The sequence below is a fragment of the Lacerta agilis genome, chromosome 1 (assembly GCF_009819535.1).
Source record: "Lacerta agilis isolate rLacAgi1 chromosome 1, rLacAgi1.pri, whole genome shotgun sequence".
In the NCBI taxonomy this organism is placed as follows: Eukaryota; Metazoa; Chordata; class Lepidosauria; order Squamata; family Lacertidae; genus Lacerta; species Lacerta agilis.
The window spans coordinates 41,866,325-41,883,478 of record NC_046312.1 but is presented as its reverse complement, the minus strand read 5'-3'; the positions used below and the strand labels follow the sequence as shown (position 1 = coordinate 41,883,478).

Sequence of the window (17,154 nt, the reverse complement as noted above, 5' to 3'; positions counted from 1 at the left end):
AGCATCGTGTTCTACTGTTCCTGCAACAAGTGAGGGAGCCATTGTTAACTGTTGCATACTATGGAAAAAAGTAGTCAAAAGTCTGTTCTAACTGATATAGGGATACAGGCAGAAATCCATTTAAGCCTCATGTGTGAAAACATTGGCAGTAGCCTCAGATCAAAGAAGGTCCTTTTGCATAATTTGCATTAATGAACTTGTGGGATTTGTTGCCACAAGATGTGGTGACAACCACTAGGTTTGATTGCTTCTTCAAAGGATTAGACCCATTTGTGGAGGATAAGTCTATCACTGCCATGAGCCAACATAGCAGAATGAAACTTCTGTTTTCAGGCATCTGAAGCTATGTACACACTATACCTTTAAACCGTGCTGTTTTTTCTAGAAAAAGAAGTGCCATAACTCACCATGAACACCTCCTTTGTTCTCTTATAATAGCAATGGTACCCACAGGCACATTCTGGCTGAAAAAAGTGCTGCCTGTAAAGCCTATTCAAAGCACATTCTTTCCCTCAAATAATTCTGGGTACTGTAGTTTGTTAAGGGTTGTTGGGAATTGCAATTCTGTGAGGGGTAAACTACAGTGTCCAGAATTCTTTGATAGAAAGAGTGTGTTTCAAATGTGCATTTAAGTTATAGTGTGTACACAGCTTGAATATATCAGGACAAACAACAACGGATGGTCCTCATTATCATGTCCTGCTTGTGAGATTCCAGGGACATTTGGCTGGCTCAGGTTAGAACAGAATTTGGACCATGCTCTGATCCACCAAGGCAATGTTTATGCTCCTCAGTCTGTTACCTGGGTGATGTTATCTTGACTCCACTCCAACCTGTATCCCAGGGCATTGTCCCTATGCATTTCTGGAGCCATTGTTTCCCATTCCAAAATCAGACAAGAATCTCTTTGGATAATGTGTACGTTTTGTGGAGTACTGTTTGGTGCTGTAACGGAAAGAAAATCACAACATAAATCCTGTTGTTAGAGAGGGAGAGGGAGAGGGAGAGGAGAGGGAGAGGGAAGACTCTCAGGGGCAGAGAGGTATGGAACAGCCTTAGGCAAAAAGCTATTTCATTTGCTAAGTTCCTTGCAAATTCACCAAAGGGACTCTTGAGGTCCTGGTACATCTAAGATTCTTTTTCTCTCCTGGAATAAGCTGTGAATACTGGGAAACTTCAGCACCACCTTTATACCTGCATAAACTAGGAGCACCCTCACATGATTTGCCATGAGTAAACTACAGTCTAAGGCACAACAATGGCAAAAAAATGAAGCTGATGGCCGATTGTTTGAATCAGCCATGTGAATTATATGGTTCTTGTATTTTGTTACTACAATGGGAGATGTGGTCAAGTTGTTCAATGGTTTTTCTACCCCAGAACTGCATAGCTTAATGGAAAAATATTTCACTATTTCCATGAATTATATGGTTCTTGTATTTTGTTACTACAATGGGAGATGTGGTCAAGTTGTTCAATGGTTTTTCTACCCCAGAACTGCATAGCTTAATGGAAAAATATTTCACTATTTCCATTTTCTTACCTAATCCCATGGTCTGAAAATAGACCCAGTCTGTAAAAGGGGAGCTGCCCAGTTCATTAGTGCACTGGACCCGAGCACTATAATTGGTAGAGTGCTTTAATCCGGGAAAAGCCTGGGAAAAGGAGGGGACAGGGACAACTTCTGTGGAAACTTCATCTTCCTGTAGCTCAGCCACCTGTTGCAGAAGGGAGATAAAACAGATATGAACACACAAGCCAAATACACTCTCATGGATTTAACATAAAGTGAATCATTTTTTTTAATACCATAGATCTTTACGAGAGTTGCATCCAACAAGTAATACATTTCATATAATCTTGGCTTCAGAACGTTGATATGCAATGACTAATTCTTCAAAATGCTAGAGGTTGTAAGCAAACCAAAAACTCTAGAATAACTTCTTGGCTGGGAGACACCTGCTTGGGTATGTGGGAACATTTTGTCCCATTTAGAGGGCATCCCCTATGGCCCCCAGAGTTTTGAAGATGGTTAGCATCATCACCAACTGCAGCCCTTCAAAGGGCCCAAAGATACTCTTTCTGAGCCTCATGGGCACAAAACAACTCCCAGCACTTGGCATTAAACTGGTCCCTTCCGCCTCCCCCCCTTTTTTTTTGCTGATTGATGCAAGACTTCAATCAACTGCACAAATGGGAAAGCAATAAACGCCATCTGTCTAGCAATGGTATGATAGACTCTGGGAACTGCTCATTATCAACAAAACTGCCTTACAAACCAAGGGTGTAGAAGAAGGAAGACTACACATGAGCTACATTTTGAAGCGACCATTCAACAAAAAATAAATAAGTGTTCAACGAAATCCTTCAAGGCTTGCAGCTATGTGCATTTCTGGAGGAACTTGATTGTTCGCACTGATATAGCCCTCTGAATCTGGATTTGGCTTTGTGTGCTCAGTTAGCAGAAGGAAATACTCCTCCCATCTAACACTATTTTCTTTTGCTGTTTATCTAATAAGATACAATTTGTAGCTGTGTTCTCCCACACAGGTGGACCCAGGTGGCGCTGTGGGTTAAACCACAGAGTCTAGGGCTTGCTGATCAGAAGGTCGGCAGTTCGAATCTCTGCCACGGGGTGAGCTCCCGTTGCTCGGTCCCAGCTCCTGCCCACCTAGCAGTTCGAAAGCACGTCATAGTGCAAGTAGATAAATAGGGACCGCTCCAGCGGGAAGGTAAACGGCGTTTCCGTGCACTGCTCTGGTTCGCCAGAAACGGCTTTGTCATGCTGGCCACATGACCCGGAAGCTGTCTGCAGACAAACGCCGACTCCCTTGGCCTATAGAGCAAGATGAGCGCTGCAACCCCAGAGTCAGACACGACTGGACCTAATGGTCAGGGGTCCCTTTACCTTTACCTTTTCTCCCACACAGGATAATTGGGGGTTTGGATCTTGGTTCCTTTTAATTGACTTAGTACTTAGTACTTTTGTGCGCTGCTCTGGTTCGCCAGATGCGGCTTAAGTCATGCTGGCCACATGACCCGGAACCTGTACGCCGGCTCCCTCAGCCAATAAAGTGAGATGAGCGCCGCAACCCCAGAGTCGTCCGTGACTGGACCTAACGGTCAGGGGTCCCTTTACCTTTATGCATAAATTTAAAACAGACAGACAGACAGACCTGCACACTGAACTGTTAAGAGAATCTTAATCATTTTAAAAACTATTGTTTGAAAGTGATACGATAGAATTATTGTTTTCTATGGTGTATGGCAAGGGTAGCTGACATGGCACCCTCCAGTTCAGATAACAACTCCCATAAGCTCAGTCCAACAACATCTGGAGGGCACTACATTAACCATGCTCCTGGTGTACACAGTCACATTTGTTTTGTCCCATTGCCAGCTTTGGTCAAACATACTTTGCAGGTCTGTGAAGCTATAAAACCTGTTAACAACAAACAGTGGGGTGGTGTTCCTGTGTGGGCATGACATAGGGAACTGTTGCTTGTCTCCAGCGCTACCAGCAATGCTTTTTTTCTGCAGGTACTCAAGGGTATGGAGAACAGGCACCTTCTCTTCCCCCCCCCCCAAGATGTTAAAAGTGCGGGTACCACTTTTTGGCTTAAAAAACAACATCATTGCTTACAAGAATGACAGGCATTCTGGCAGCTAGAGGCAGGTAGAAATAAGGGTCAGTGGGGCCTGTAAATAAAAATCAGAGCTGAGAGGTACTCAAGCTTTTGCCATTCCCCAAGGCCCTATAACTGAGGTGGCTGACTGGAGAGCGAAATCCCTGTTTGTTTCTTTTTCCCTTACAGCATGGGACAGAAAAGCTTGGGAAGCTTAGGAAAATGAGGCTGCCTGAGGAGGTTGAAATCTGAGCTGCTCTCGCTTTGTTCCTCCACCCCCCCTCTACTTCACCGGTTGCAAATAAAAGAAAAAAGAGAAATAGGAAGGTTGGGGGAGGGGCTCAGAAGCCAGACAGATTAGCATTGTACAGTGACTGGTGGACGTGCAAACCAGGAAGAATAGGCTGTACTCGGAGGGGCAAGCGTGGCATTCCAATGCACAGGAGGAAATTCATTCTGATCTGTCAAGAGCCTCTCTACCAGAGCAACAGCAGCAGAAACGATGCGCGAAAGAAGAGAAAAGCCGCTGTGTGCAGAGAGTCACGACTCATGTCATCATCGCCATCTCAATGGGTTCTTTTATTTCATGAAAGAAGTATGCACAAGCTCCTTCCGCAACCCTGCCAAAGCAGAAGGAAGCTGGATCACCTCAGCCGCTTGCCTTGGGCTTTCGTCAATTGCCTTCCAAGTCAGAATGCCGACAATGGTGGCAGTGCAGGGAACCCACTCTCTGACGCAATAAAGCGGGGAGAGTCCAGGGAGATAGTGCTGTTATTAACCCTTCACGTTTTTTTAAGGATGACCTTAATGTTGTTGGGACTGCTGACATGATGAGCTGGGCCCAGAGTCTGGGGTCCAGAGTTGTCCTGTGCCCGGGTGCCCAATATGGAGGAGGAGCAGGAGGAGGAGGAGGAGGAGGAGGAGGAGGAGGAGGAGGAGGAGAAGAAGAAGAAGAAGAAGAAGAAGAAGAAGAAGAAGAAGAAGAAGAAGAGAGTTGAACCATTCCCCTAGGCCATAAAGGGGTTCCAGGTACCTGAGTGATTCTGTGCCCTCAAGCTTTCCTCAGCAAGAAGGGTGTCAGGATCCTACCATTGGACCCTGCAGAGAACCCCAGTGCAACTTAGGACCTGAGAGAACCGAACAAGTCCCAAATGAACGTCTTGCTTGTGCTCCCAATAATCTATCTGTGTCCTGCCCTGGTCACTTATTCTCTCTCTCTGCCACCTGGGCTTCAAGAGCAAAAGCTGCAGCAGACCCAGTGGGAACCTCATAGTTAGCATGAAAGGTGCCCAGGTGCCCAAGTGTCACCTTGGGTGCAAAGGTCAGTTCAGGAAAAGCAAGAAGACTTAGCTGTGAACAGTGACCCAGTGGGTTATTCTTAGAAGGAGAAGGCGGAATTTGCAGTGAAGATACATGCCTCTCAATCTCCTCTGGAGCTTTGCTGGGTTAACGTTTTCTTTCTGAACTCCTTCGTGCTCACTTTAAATGTTCCAGAACTCATTGGTTCCTGCTTCTGTACTACGTTCCATCTATGGGGCAAAGAGAACTAGGCTGGGACTTGGCATGGGCAAAAGTAATCTTTATTGGCTCTGGCTGGTAGTTCTTGCTTGACAGCTGTGCCTATGACTCATCTCTGACAACAGCACACCAGAGAACAGTGTGAATTGGTTCACTCAGAAGATCAATTAACTAGACCAACTTGACATGATGAGAGAAAAAACGTGAGTTAAACGGAGCTGGCCTTACTTAAAGCGGTTGCACAATTGCTTCACCACGTGTTCAGTCTGCAATTTAAGCCTTACTTAGTGTGTGATCTCTCCAACACCCATTGTTCAGCAGTTGCAGCGGCACTGCAAATATAGGGCAAGTTGCCAGCCAGGCACTTGTCGAGCAAGCATAAAACTACCTTACTTGCTGGATAATGCACAGAAACCACTCAGCTCACATTCTAAACAGTGAAATTCAGTCACAGAATCATAGAACTGTAGAGTTGGAAGGGATCCTGAGGATCATCTAGTTCAACCCCCCCCCCCAATGCAGGAATGTGCAGGTGTGCATTTGTTTCAAACTCCTATGAGACCCGCAATAAAGTATCAGTGAATGAACTGCCATTTAGGCCTGCATGTTGCCAACTCAAAAATATGTAAAGTCACCTCCAGAATGTCAGACAGGAGGGATTCAAGCACATACAGGAAATTTAAAAGTGCAATAGATCCACTAAAACAAACAAACAAATTGGCCTTCCGGATCTTAGAGCTCTACTATGAAGCATGTTGTTTGGAATGGCTCAAAGACTGGATAAACCTAGACAATAGCGGAGCTCTGGATCTGGAGGGCTGGAACAACAGATATGGCTGGCATGCTTATTTAATATATGAGAAAGTTACGGTACACAAATAATTTTTAAATCATATATATAAGACATGGGTAAAGTACAAATGGTTATTGGAACCGAAAATCCCCCAAAGGGTATCACCATTAGAAGCGGTCTCATTGAAGAAAATTAATTCAGATACAAAATGGCCTACATATGAACAGTTATTATTTGAAAAGAAAGGTGATATCTTCCTAAAACCGTATGAAGAAATTAAAAATCATTGTAGTAGCTGGCTCTAGTATTGTCAATTAACTCAAAGATTCAAACAAGATAAAAAGAGGGGATTTGAGCAGGGTGTTTCTAAATTACTGTATTTTTCGCTCCATAAGACACACTTTTTTCCTCCTAAAAAGTAAGGGGAAATATCTGTGCGCCTTATGGGGTGAATGGTGGTCCCTGGAGCTGAATTGCCCAGGGGCCAAAAGAGGATCATGCTTTTTATTTTACAAAGAGAAAAGGGGGTGTTGAAAGGACTCTGCTCAGCAGCTGATCAGCAAGAGATCGGGAGAGAGATAAGAGTCCCCTGCTCCCTTTCAGCCCAACCCTCTTGCCCAGGCCTCCATTGTTGAATGTCCTGCAGAGGGAGGTTGTTTGTTTCCCCAGCGACATGTGACTGGCTGATTAGATTATCTGTCTGGAAACTGTAGAAAAGGCTCCCTTTCCTTTAGAAGCTGCAGAAATGTGAGTTGAACCCCATAAAAACAGGGCTTTTCCTCTTTGCTTTTCCCCCTTTGCAAAAGGAGCTTTGCTTTTCCCCCTTTGCAAAAAAAGCTGCAAAACTTTTAGCTGATCCTAAAAAAAACAGGGTTTTCCCCTTTGTAAAAAAGCTGCAAAACTTTTAGCTGATCCTCAAAAAACAGGGCTTTTAGAGGAGGAAAACCAGAAAAATATTTTTTCCCTTGTTTCCTCCTCTAAAAACGAGATGCACCCTATGGTCCGGTGCGCCCTATGGAGCGGAAAAATATGGTACAAAATGAATTAATCCAATCGAAGAAAAAGACTATTTCTAAATTATACAGGTTATTGTTAGAATGGAAGCTTAAAGATGAAACAACAAAAGAGGTAATGATTAAATGGGTAAAAGATGTGGGACATCCAATTGAGTTTGAAAAATGGGAAAGACTTTGGAAGAGGGAAATGCATTTCACGGCCTGCATAACAATTAAAGAAAATATGTTTAAAATGTTCTGCCGGTGGTATATCACTCCAGAGATACTATCAAAAATGTACAAAAACCAAGCCAATCAGTGCTGGAAAAGGAAATGCGAAGTGGGCACTTTTTTCATTTATGGTGGGGCTGTAAGGTTATAAGCAGATTTTGGAATGAAGTCTATGAGGAGTTAAAGAAATTATTTTAAATTACATTCGCAAAAAAGCCAGAATCTTAATTATTAGGAATAATTACGGATGAGATCCCAAAAAATAATATAAATGTATTCTTATATGTGACAACGGCGGCTAGATTATTAATAGTGAAAAACTGGAAAGGGGAGAAAACCCCAACATTAACTGAGTAGAGAAGTAAAATGTGTGAGCTGGTAGAATTAGCAAAATTTACAGCAAATATAAGAGGACGTTCAAATCAAGAAGTAATAAAAGAATGGCAAGGAGTGAAGAATTATATGATATTGCAGGGCTCGGGATTTGACATTTTGATAAATATGGATTGAAACGGGTGGGGGTAAGCAAGGTGAAATAAACAAAATAGAATAGCAGTACTGGAATACATAACACAGCGAAAGATAGGAAAGTAAAGGAAGAATTAGGGAGATCATACATAGGTGAAGGGGAGTGAGGGGTAGGGGGGTAAAAAGATGAGAGAATGTATTTTGTGATTGAATGTTTGTATGGTTTTTATTTTTCTTATGTCTTGTATGAAATTAAAATGAATAAAGTTGTTTTTAAAATTAACAAAGAAGCACACTTTTCACATGATGAAGAAATCCAGTGAAAAGTGTGGGATGAACTAATGATTAATGGGAAGATGTACAAACACTGGTCAGTAAAATCAGAATGAATGCTCATTGTTGCATACCTGCAAACCTATCACAAGAGATGCCCAAAAAAAGATCAGCCACAGGTTTCACATAAGCTATATGCAAGAAAATCTGGATGAATACTCAATAAATAGGTTATCTGGAGGAGCTGTAAGTTACATCAGAAGTTAAGACTTCTCTGGGCACTAAAGCTGAGGCACGTGGTACCACAGGTTTAGTCTCATGCCAGCACTGAACACTGGGGAAGGACTACGTAAAATATTTATAGTACCAATATAGGGGGGAACAACAACAACAACAACAACTCTGGGCGGCTTGCAGCATATATAAAAAATTGTAAAACATCAGAAGCAGAGATTACACATACTATATTAGTCATTGGATGCAGTCCTTTTAAAAAATAGCAGAAGTCTCTTGACCATCAATAAGTCAATTCCCCAGATTAAAAATAAAACAGGACATTACTTTACGTACAGTATTTTATTTTGCCTATGAACACATGGAATATGTACTATTAGAACTTGCAGGCACACTCCCTCGTGTGTTTCAAGAACACATGAGGGAGTCACAGGGCCTGGTGTATCTAGTGGCCACTCCCTGTTCAGCATGCATGAAAAAGGACTCTGTGCATGCACTATCACACAGCACTCCTCCATGCAAGGGGAGAGGGATTCAGATTGGTCCAGGATCCTCCTGTGCATGGGAGAGCTCTATGCATGCACATCGTATTATCACTGTACAGCAAACTACAACTTTGCAATGTCAGTTTATTATCTTCCTATTCAGGGTCTTTCCAAGTCAGTAATTTATTTTGGTCCTTGCTGCCCTGGTCACAAGTTAAGCACTGCATCCTTTACACACTGTAAATATGTTTGAGGCCAGTTGCCTACAGAATTTCTGGGTAGAAAAGTCCTGCCTCCAGGGTCCCAGACACGCAAAGCAAGGGGCTATCTAGCAAAACTTTTCCCAGGTTTGACTGTTTGCTTTGGCCAAGGAGGTGTTATGCACGTGCCACATACCTGAACTGTACAATAATGAAGTGGAGAACGGCCATCAAATCCTGGGAGCCAAGTGATACTGGCATTGTTGCTGGTGATTTGAGTTACTGTCACATTGAGAGGTGGAAAGGGGAGAGCTGAAAAAGAAGGAGGGATGCTGTTTAGCATATGTAGAACTGAGCAGATATTTATATGGAAATGTGCAGACGCTACAGTCTGGGAATTTGGATAAGGTCCCTGAGAGGTGCTAATCAAGCTTTGCATGAGCAGGGGTGGCTTGCACAATAATTGCACATGCCGTTATAAATCCCGGTTAACACTGAATAACTTATTCTCTTTATTCACTGTTTCACATTTAAACACAGAACATTTGACACAGGCACTTCCCAAAACATTCTGCTATGGAATCTGAGATGCAAGCAGTGCTAGCCTGAAGTTCCTAAAACCCTCTGAATAGCATCTCTCTTGTCTGAGGGGCGGGGGTGCTGGAACGTGGAAGCAAAGGCTAGTCCTTTTAATAGGCAGCTGATAGAACTGGTATCAGTTAATTTCCACTAATTCCTATTCAAACACCAAAAGTATACAGGTTTTTTTAGAAGAAGAAGAAGAAGAAGAAGAAGAAGAAGAAGAAGAAGAAGAAGAAGAAGAAGAAGAATTCCAAGTAGATCTAGTATGCTTGGGCAATTTCATAAAACAAATGCAAACTTGCCTTATTCCTCTTACTGAACAACCGCTACAATGTCATTCTGGACCCAAAGCAGTTGGGTGTTGTACATTCACATATGCATCCATGTGGCTTACCAACATTTAAATGCTTTAGTGCTAAGCCAAAATCCATTCTTTTTGTTGCACTTATACGCCACTCTGAAGCTCAGAGCTCACATGAGGCTTCCAAGCAGCTGACCAGGCCGAGACTCGCTTAGCTTTAAAGGAGTAATCACATCATTTGACTTTACTTAAACTTAAAATCTAGATTCACATGGGAGAAAAACAGGAGAAGCCTACTGCAGAACCAGGTACAGTGCTGAACCAGCCAGTGGTGAAGGAGGAATGGCTGATGTTGCAAATAGCTAATACTTCAGTGATGTGGAGTGATGTGAAACGCAGAAGAGGCTTGAGATTAGTGTACAAGTCAAACCACAGGTTGTGAATCCTGCAGAATTTTAAAGTCCATCTGGTTGACTTCCAGCTCCATGTAATATGTGCACCAACTGAAGCTACTGAACACTCTTCATACTCCATGTAGAATGTGTTAGTAATTTAATCTTGAAGTGACCAGGTCTTGTGTAACTGTGCCATGATCAAAATTGTATTTTTAAAATAAAATTTAAAAAAAGTTGGAGTTGCCACAGATGAAGCTGGTTGAGAGCACAGCTTCCTCCTGCCACATCTCTTTCCAGGAGCCAAAGGGGAAGGGAGAATGAATGGAAATTGCCTCTTTCTCTTACGTTAGCAGATGCCTCTGCAGAATGGCATCCTTGGACTTAACCCAGAGGATTTGCACTTGGGAAAAACTACATGTGTGCGTATGACTCCCTGCTTTGAGAGAGCCATCTGCAATGTCTTCCTTGGCTTGTTTTGTTGTCTTTGAACCACGTCAGCCCAGGCTGTTTGCCCTTCGCTTCTTTCACTGCTCTGGCCCCCGCTCCTCTGATTTACTCCCAATCTTCTCACTCCATATGTTCCCTCCAACCCACCCCTTCCCTGCTCCTGTCATCTTCTGCTCCCACTCTTGGCTCAGCATTTCCATTCATGCTGCCACTTTCTCTTGAAATGGTTTCCCACACCTTGCCAGGATCCTTCTCCATAAATCCACTTTGCCCTTATTCTCCGTTTTGTTTCCTTGCAGCACTGTCCTTTGTCTTGCTTCAAAGATTGGTAAACATGGCTATAAACTCTACCTATATGGCCCTCTTTATCTCTTGGCAAGCTTCTAGGGAGAAGGAAGAAAGGTGTTCTTGCAGCTTGCCCTGAACTGAATAGAAGAGTGCTGCTGCACTCACCTCCTGCTTTTGGGTTTCCCATACACATCAAGTTGGCTCCCGTGAGAACAGAATGTAGGACTGCATAGGCCTTTGGACTCATTCATCTCTCCTCACATTCGTAACTGCCAAATGTTTTGTCACCTACATGTGTGACAGTGCAATCAGTCCCAGTTCTGTTTGGTAACAAAGGTCCTTTATGTTGAGGGTGGACACGGTGCGGTATATTCCTCGGAATGTAGGAAGAACCCTGCTGCATCAGGCCAAAGTTCCACCAAGGCCAGAAATTTGTTTCAACAGTATCCAGCTTCTGGAAAGAGGATGTAACAACGCTTTGCATGTAGAACACCACAGGTTCAACCCTGGGTTTCTCCAGTGTTAAACAAGACACAGATGCATAGGAAGCTGCCTTCAGATCTAATTGTCCATCAAACTGAGTATTATCTACTCCAGGGTTTCTCAAACTTGGATCTCCAACTGTTGTTGGACTTCAATTCCCAGCATCCCTAGCTACCAGGACCAGTGGTCAGGGATAATGCCAATTGTAGTCTAAAAACATATGGAGAGCCAAGCTTGGGAAACCCTGGTCTACTCTGACCAGCAGCAGCTCCCAAGGATCTCAGGCGAAGATTTTACCATTACCTACTACCTGACATCCTTTTCCCTAAGATGCCAGGGAATGAATCTGAGGCCTTCTGCATGAAAAGCATTTGTCCCATCATTAAATTATGATCTCTTTACGACTGTTAACAAATTCAAGCAATTTAGCATATCCAGGTGATGCAAGAAGTAATAGTAGTTGAGGGCTCCCACCATCCCAGATGGTCGTCTATGCTGGCTGAGGCTGATGGGAACTGCAGTCCAACAACATCGGGGAGCATCACATTGGATACCCTTGGTCAAGGAAGCCAGAGAGCCCCACAGGTGCAATTTGAAGACTGCAGATTAACCACCATCAGCATCCAATGGCTGCTTGGTAGCTGATATGAGCTGCAGTCTCCAACTGTTTGGCTCAGAAAGATAGCCCGAGGATGAGGAAGGATACTGATTTCAAACTGAAGAGGTGATTCACCTCACCTGGCCTCCTCCAGGAATTTATGTCAGGAGGAGGAGAAGCCAAGGAGCTTACACCATCAGCTCTTGGAGGAACCAACAATACAGTAGCCTGAAAAAGTATAGGTGGGGGAAACCCCTCTCCACCTTCTCAGGGACTACCAAAAGATCTGCTGATGAGAAGCCCAGGCCTGGGGACTCACGCCATAAGCATCAAAGACCACCAATGGCCTGGGTGAATTCATTTGGGACAGCCCCTTCCTCATTTTCACAGTGCTGCTTATCAGATCTATGTTGTTGTTGTTCAGTCGTTCAGTCATGTCCAACTCTTCGTGACCCCATGGACCAGAGCACGCCAGGCACGCCTATCCTTCACTGCCTCTCGCAGTGAGGCAGATCTATATCAGATCTATATGGCTTGTGAAATGCATTGATGTCAGAACAGGAAGATCACCTCCTGCAAAAACCACAACAGTCTGAGGGAATTCTGCTGTTTTATTGTTTTACCTTCTGAATCTTTTATTTTGTATTTTAAATGGTCTGAGTGGACAATACTGGGGGAGACACAACAATGGTTTGACTCAGTGGCCACATTCCAATGGTGGGCAGAGCAAAAAAAAAAGCTTTTTTAAAAAAAAATGAGGGGAGAAAGAAACAGCCCTTTGAAAATAAAGGTTCTGGTAATCCTCTTCCACAACAATGCACCCATATAAAATGAACTAATCGCATTTTGCATGCTAAAAAATATGACCAACCAACCAAAACACAGCTGTAGATTTGCCCTAAAAATAAGAAAGAGTGAGAGTCCCTCCTGGCCTGCAGCTACTTTAGCTTCTTATGAGGGGAGGAAACGCCGCAGGAAAGTAGCAGTTGTGAAAGGAACAAAAATTATTAATAGGGCTCCAAATTACCAGCTTTAAATGAGAGCTTTGGCACTGCAAAGCACAGAAATCCACAGAAGCATAACATTCCTGAAATTTAATTGCCCTCACAGTGATCTGCCTCCTCCTGTTCTCTGCAGTTCACTAGATGCCAATGCATTAGAAGGGGGGTGTGGGGGTGTGGGAGGGGAGAGGAGAGGAGAGGAGAAAAGAGAGAAGGTTTGGGGTGGGGGTTTTTTGCTACGAAGGCATCAAACTTGTTTCTGCAGAAAAGGAAGATTTCCCTGTTCATCCGCTGCAGATGACATCATTGTGGCCCACCTTCCTACCACAAACAGTTCTGATGGCCCGGGCTCTACCCTTTTCAAGGAAAACCTGTTATTTCGTATCACATCTTCCCTTCCTGTGCCAGTTGGGGTTTGGTTTTGATTGCAAATTTTGCTGCAGGGACACAGGCCCGCATACCAAACAGTGAGCACAGTGCTTTATTTCATTTGCTGGGAAGAGAGAGAGAAGGCACTGATGGAAAGCAGCTCAGAACTGTTCCTGGGGTGGGGGGGGGGGGGTAGAAGGGAGGCAGGCAGGGAAGGAGGGAGAAACAGAAACTGTTTTTCCCTGCTGTCTTCCCATTCCATTCAATTTCCGTTTCTGGAAGAACAGGGAAGGATCTCTCTCACCTTTAATCTGCACAGTGGCCGTCCGAGATGAAGACAGTCCCTTTATGTTGTGGGCTTCACAGGAGAAAACGGTGCTTTGATTAATACCTGGAATACAGCCAAGAAGTGGGAGAGCAGAAGGGGAAGGGATAGAGAGAGAGGGAAAAAAATAAGAAAGCAGCACACAAAACTGCTGTACAGTATAATAATCCCCCAGCTTCAACCTCAAGCAGAATTTCAATTATGTTTGACACGCAGCTCAGACTCTCTCTATGTGCAACTTTTGGGGGCTGAGCTGGAAGCGGATCAAACTCACATGGATTTGGGTGTAATTAACATGTCAATCGGGGGTTTTTCTTTTCTTTTTATAAAACAGGAGGAATGTGGCACAGAGAAGCCTGCACTGGAAGCTCCTTCTGCAAAATATGAAAGGGAAGGGCAGGAGTGGGCTGGGGGGAGGGCAGCCCAAGTACTAGGCTGTTAGCTCTCTCATTGTTGTTATCTCACTGCTGTCCTTGGCCGCACTCTCTCCTATTGTTTTGCTGCTCTTAAGTTAAGGCTCCATCCCTTTGTTTGTGAAATGCCTGGGAAAAGAGGATGCTTGGCCTGGCCAAGGTCTCTGGCTGATTTCAAATTATACCCTCGACCTCCACTAGAAACAACAGGCACCTCTGTGTCCAAAGGCATGATGAATACATTGCAGCTTGATTAACGCCACTGAGATTCCACAACTCAGTGGCAACAGGATTATTTAATCGGCAGTCACAGAAATCAGTGCTTTTGTCTCCATCGTAATGAAGTGCTCCTTGTAAGCATTTGCACATAAATGTAGCATTCTTCCAAGGGCACACTAATTGTGTCCTCTGGGAAAGAGGTCACTAGCTGCAGTTAACAAATTACTATTTCCTATTTTCAGCTTTGCGCTTTTTATTGGGGAATGCATGTACACACCATTAATGCGTGTGTAATGTTGGCATAAGAGTCTAGAACAGGGGTCAGCAAACTTTTTCAGCAGGGGGCCGGTTCAATGTCCCTCAAACCTTGTGGGGGGCTGGACTGTATTTTGAAAAAAAAAATGAACAAATTCCTATGCCCCACAAATAACCAAGAGATGCATTTTAAATAAAAGGACACATTCTACTCATGTAAAAACAGGCTGATTCCCGGACCGTCCGTGGGCTGCATTTAGAAGGCGATTGGGCCGCATCCGGCCCCTGGGCCTTAGTTTGGGGACCCCTGGTCTAGAAACACATGGTAGGTTTCTGGTTGTTAATATGGGCATGAGTCCGGAGCATACAAAGCTGCAAAACTGGTACCTCTCCAACCAGCAAAGACAAAAACACAGGGCTGGGGGAACCAATTCCCATTAGGCCCAGCCAACATGGGCAAATGACCAAGGATGATGGGAGTTATAGTCCAGCATCTGAGGGGCCAAAGGTTCCCCAGCCTTTGGGGACACAACAATAGCACAACTTTTCCTGCATCTGTTTTTTGTCAAGTTTAGTAGTTACGGTATATACAGTACTTTTGAAGGGGGGGGGGGAGAATCCAGCCTTCATTTAAACCCAGAGTTACACTTCAGGTAAACGTTATTTTTCATGTGGGCAGCAGCAGAAGACTAAATGTCTGAAAGGGGATTTTGGATTTGTCTGTACACCAGAATGTTTACATAAATAGTCTTTTAAAACTGAGGGTTTCAACACAAGGCAGAGAACCGCCCTTTCAGATTGTCAAAACTGAAACAATAACAACATTCAGATGACAATGTCCCCATTTAGACTACACCATGTACTATATTTGAACCCAGGCCCAGGCCTTCAAATCAGGCCCCTCCATTTTGTAGGGTTACCATATTTCAAAAAATGAAAATCTGGACAGAAAAGTTGTTGAACTTTTTTTTTTTTTAAGTTTTGCTCAAAGTTGAGCTATTTTAAAAGTAATTCACCAAAATCTACACTTCTGACATGGATTGCCATATGTCTGAAGAGCAATTCAAAATGGCTGCAGACAATCTTCCCACCCAGAAGAACCATAAATACCAGGCTTTCTCTTTGCTCAAAGAGTGCTGGTAGCAAGTGAGCTATATGTGAGTCTCTGGACGAGCAGCAATGTCTCAAGGTGCCTGTAATTATGACAGGACTGAAGGTTGCTCAGCCAGGAAGGGAATACTTATTGGAATGTTTACTTTGCCCTTTAACACACATAGGGATTAAGTGATAAAGAACATGCCTCTGGAATGCCACCTAACTCAGCATTATTGACATCCTGCTCACAGGAAGCACAGAGCTGTTGTTTAGAAAAACTGGGTCCTTACACTGACTCAGATGACCTTGAGAGCTAATGATAGGTTTCTTTTTCAATGTATTATTCTGTTTTTCTTTTCTTTTCTTTTTTTAAAGGGCTAGTTTACTTTTTATGTCTCTAGTTTTGTGAAAGACAAAACGATTATTTCAAATTAAAAAGTGGAATTAGGACACTCCTGGTGAAGCTTGCCGGAGAAATGACTCTGAAGTTTCTATCTGAGCTTTTGCCTGCTTCACTGTCCTTGGTACAGGACAAACCAGAGTCTGAAACAGTAGCTGAGGCTGCATTTTAGGAGTGTGATGCACTGACAAAGCATGTCTGAAGTAAGCTTGCATTATCCTTGCTGAAAATTAAGAGTAGGAGTGGAAGATCAAAGGATGGAGAGAGATGACAAGATACATTTTAAAACACAAGGTGATATATTCTGGCAGATAACAGATCAAGCAATACTAATAAGAGCATTGCTTTTTTTGACGGTGGTAACACCCAAAACGTCCCCAGTGTTTTCCAGGTACAAAAAGAAAATGCAGGCACTCTGCTCTGAGGAAGGAGCAGCAATCTAGCATTTGAAGATAAATCAGCTGACTGCTGAAATGCTGGCCCTGCCCCATAATCCCCACCCCCTAGGCTAAATATTATTTCCTTTAAACATTTTGCTGCTCTTTCCTGCAACACCAGCTCCCCACACCCACACATGCTTCTTCTTGCATGCCTTAGGAACTGTGTGACCCAGAGATAGCACACGCAGGTTCACCTTCTGACCCTTCCTCTTCCCTTCAGAGGAAGAACCTACATGCAAAGCTCCATGGCCCTTCTTTCTTGAGAACACAAATGTCAATCCTCCTATAACTTATAAAAATTTATTCTTTATGTTGCTATCAGCAGCCAGATTGGTAATAGCCTGATACTGGAAAGCATCAAAAGTTCTATTTGCTAATGTATGTAACATTGCTTCATCTGAATGTCAGGTCAGACAAAGACATGTAGTCTGGGCCGAAGCCAAATTGGGCAGTTCTGAGGTGGACTGGTCTCTAATTTTTTTTAACTTTTTACTATATAAATAGAGAGAGTCATATAAATACTCCTCCCATGACTCAGTCCTCGTTGTGGTTGGTCTACATAGATTCATCTTAAAAGCTTGACTGCATCTCTGTAATTTGTTTTATACTCAAATGCTGCTTCTGTTTTTATGGTTATGTGTTAGTTTGTACACGTAACCTGTGTGTGTATGCACACACACATACTGTGTGTGTATTTGTGTGTGTGTTTGCTTTCCATGC

The 17,154-nt window shown here is 43.5% G+C and overlaps 1 protein-coding gene across 2 annotated transcripts in view; it reads right to left on the bottom strand.

Annotated features, from left to right (window-relative positions):
- Positions 1-17,154, bottom strand: part of TYRO3 (TYRO3 protein tyrosine kinase) — a 61,954-nt gene that overhangs the window by 21,008 nt on the left and 23,792 nt on the right. For both annotated transcript variants that reach the window (XM_033145656.1, XM_033145666.1), the window contains exons 5-8: positions 13,592-13,678; positions 9,020-9,135; positions 1,544-1,718; positions 803-945 (exon numbers count right to left, since the gene is read on the bottom strand). In XM_033145656.1, coding sequence (XP_033001547.1) covers positions 803-945; positions 1,544-1,718; positions 9,020-9,135; positions 13,592-13,678 — 521 coding nt within the window. The remainder of the gene's footprint in view (positions 1-802; positions 946-1,543; positions 1,719-9,019; positions 9,136-13,591; positions 13,679-17,154) is intronic.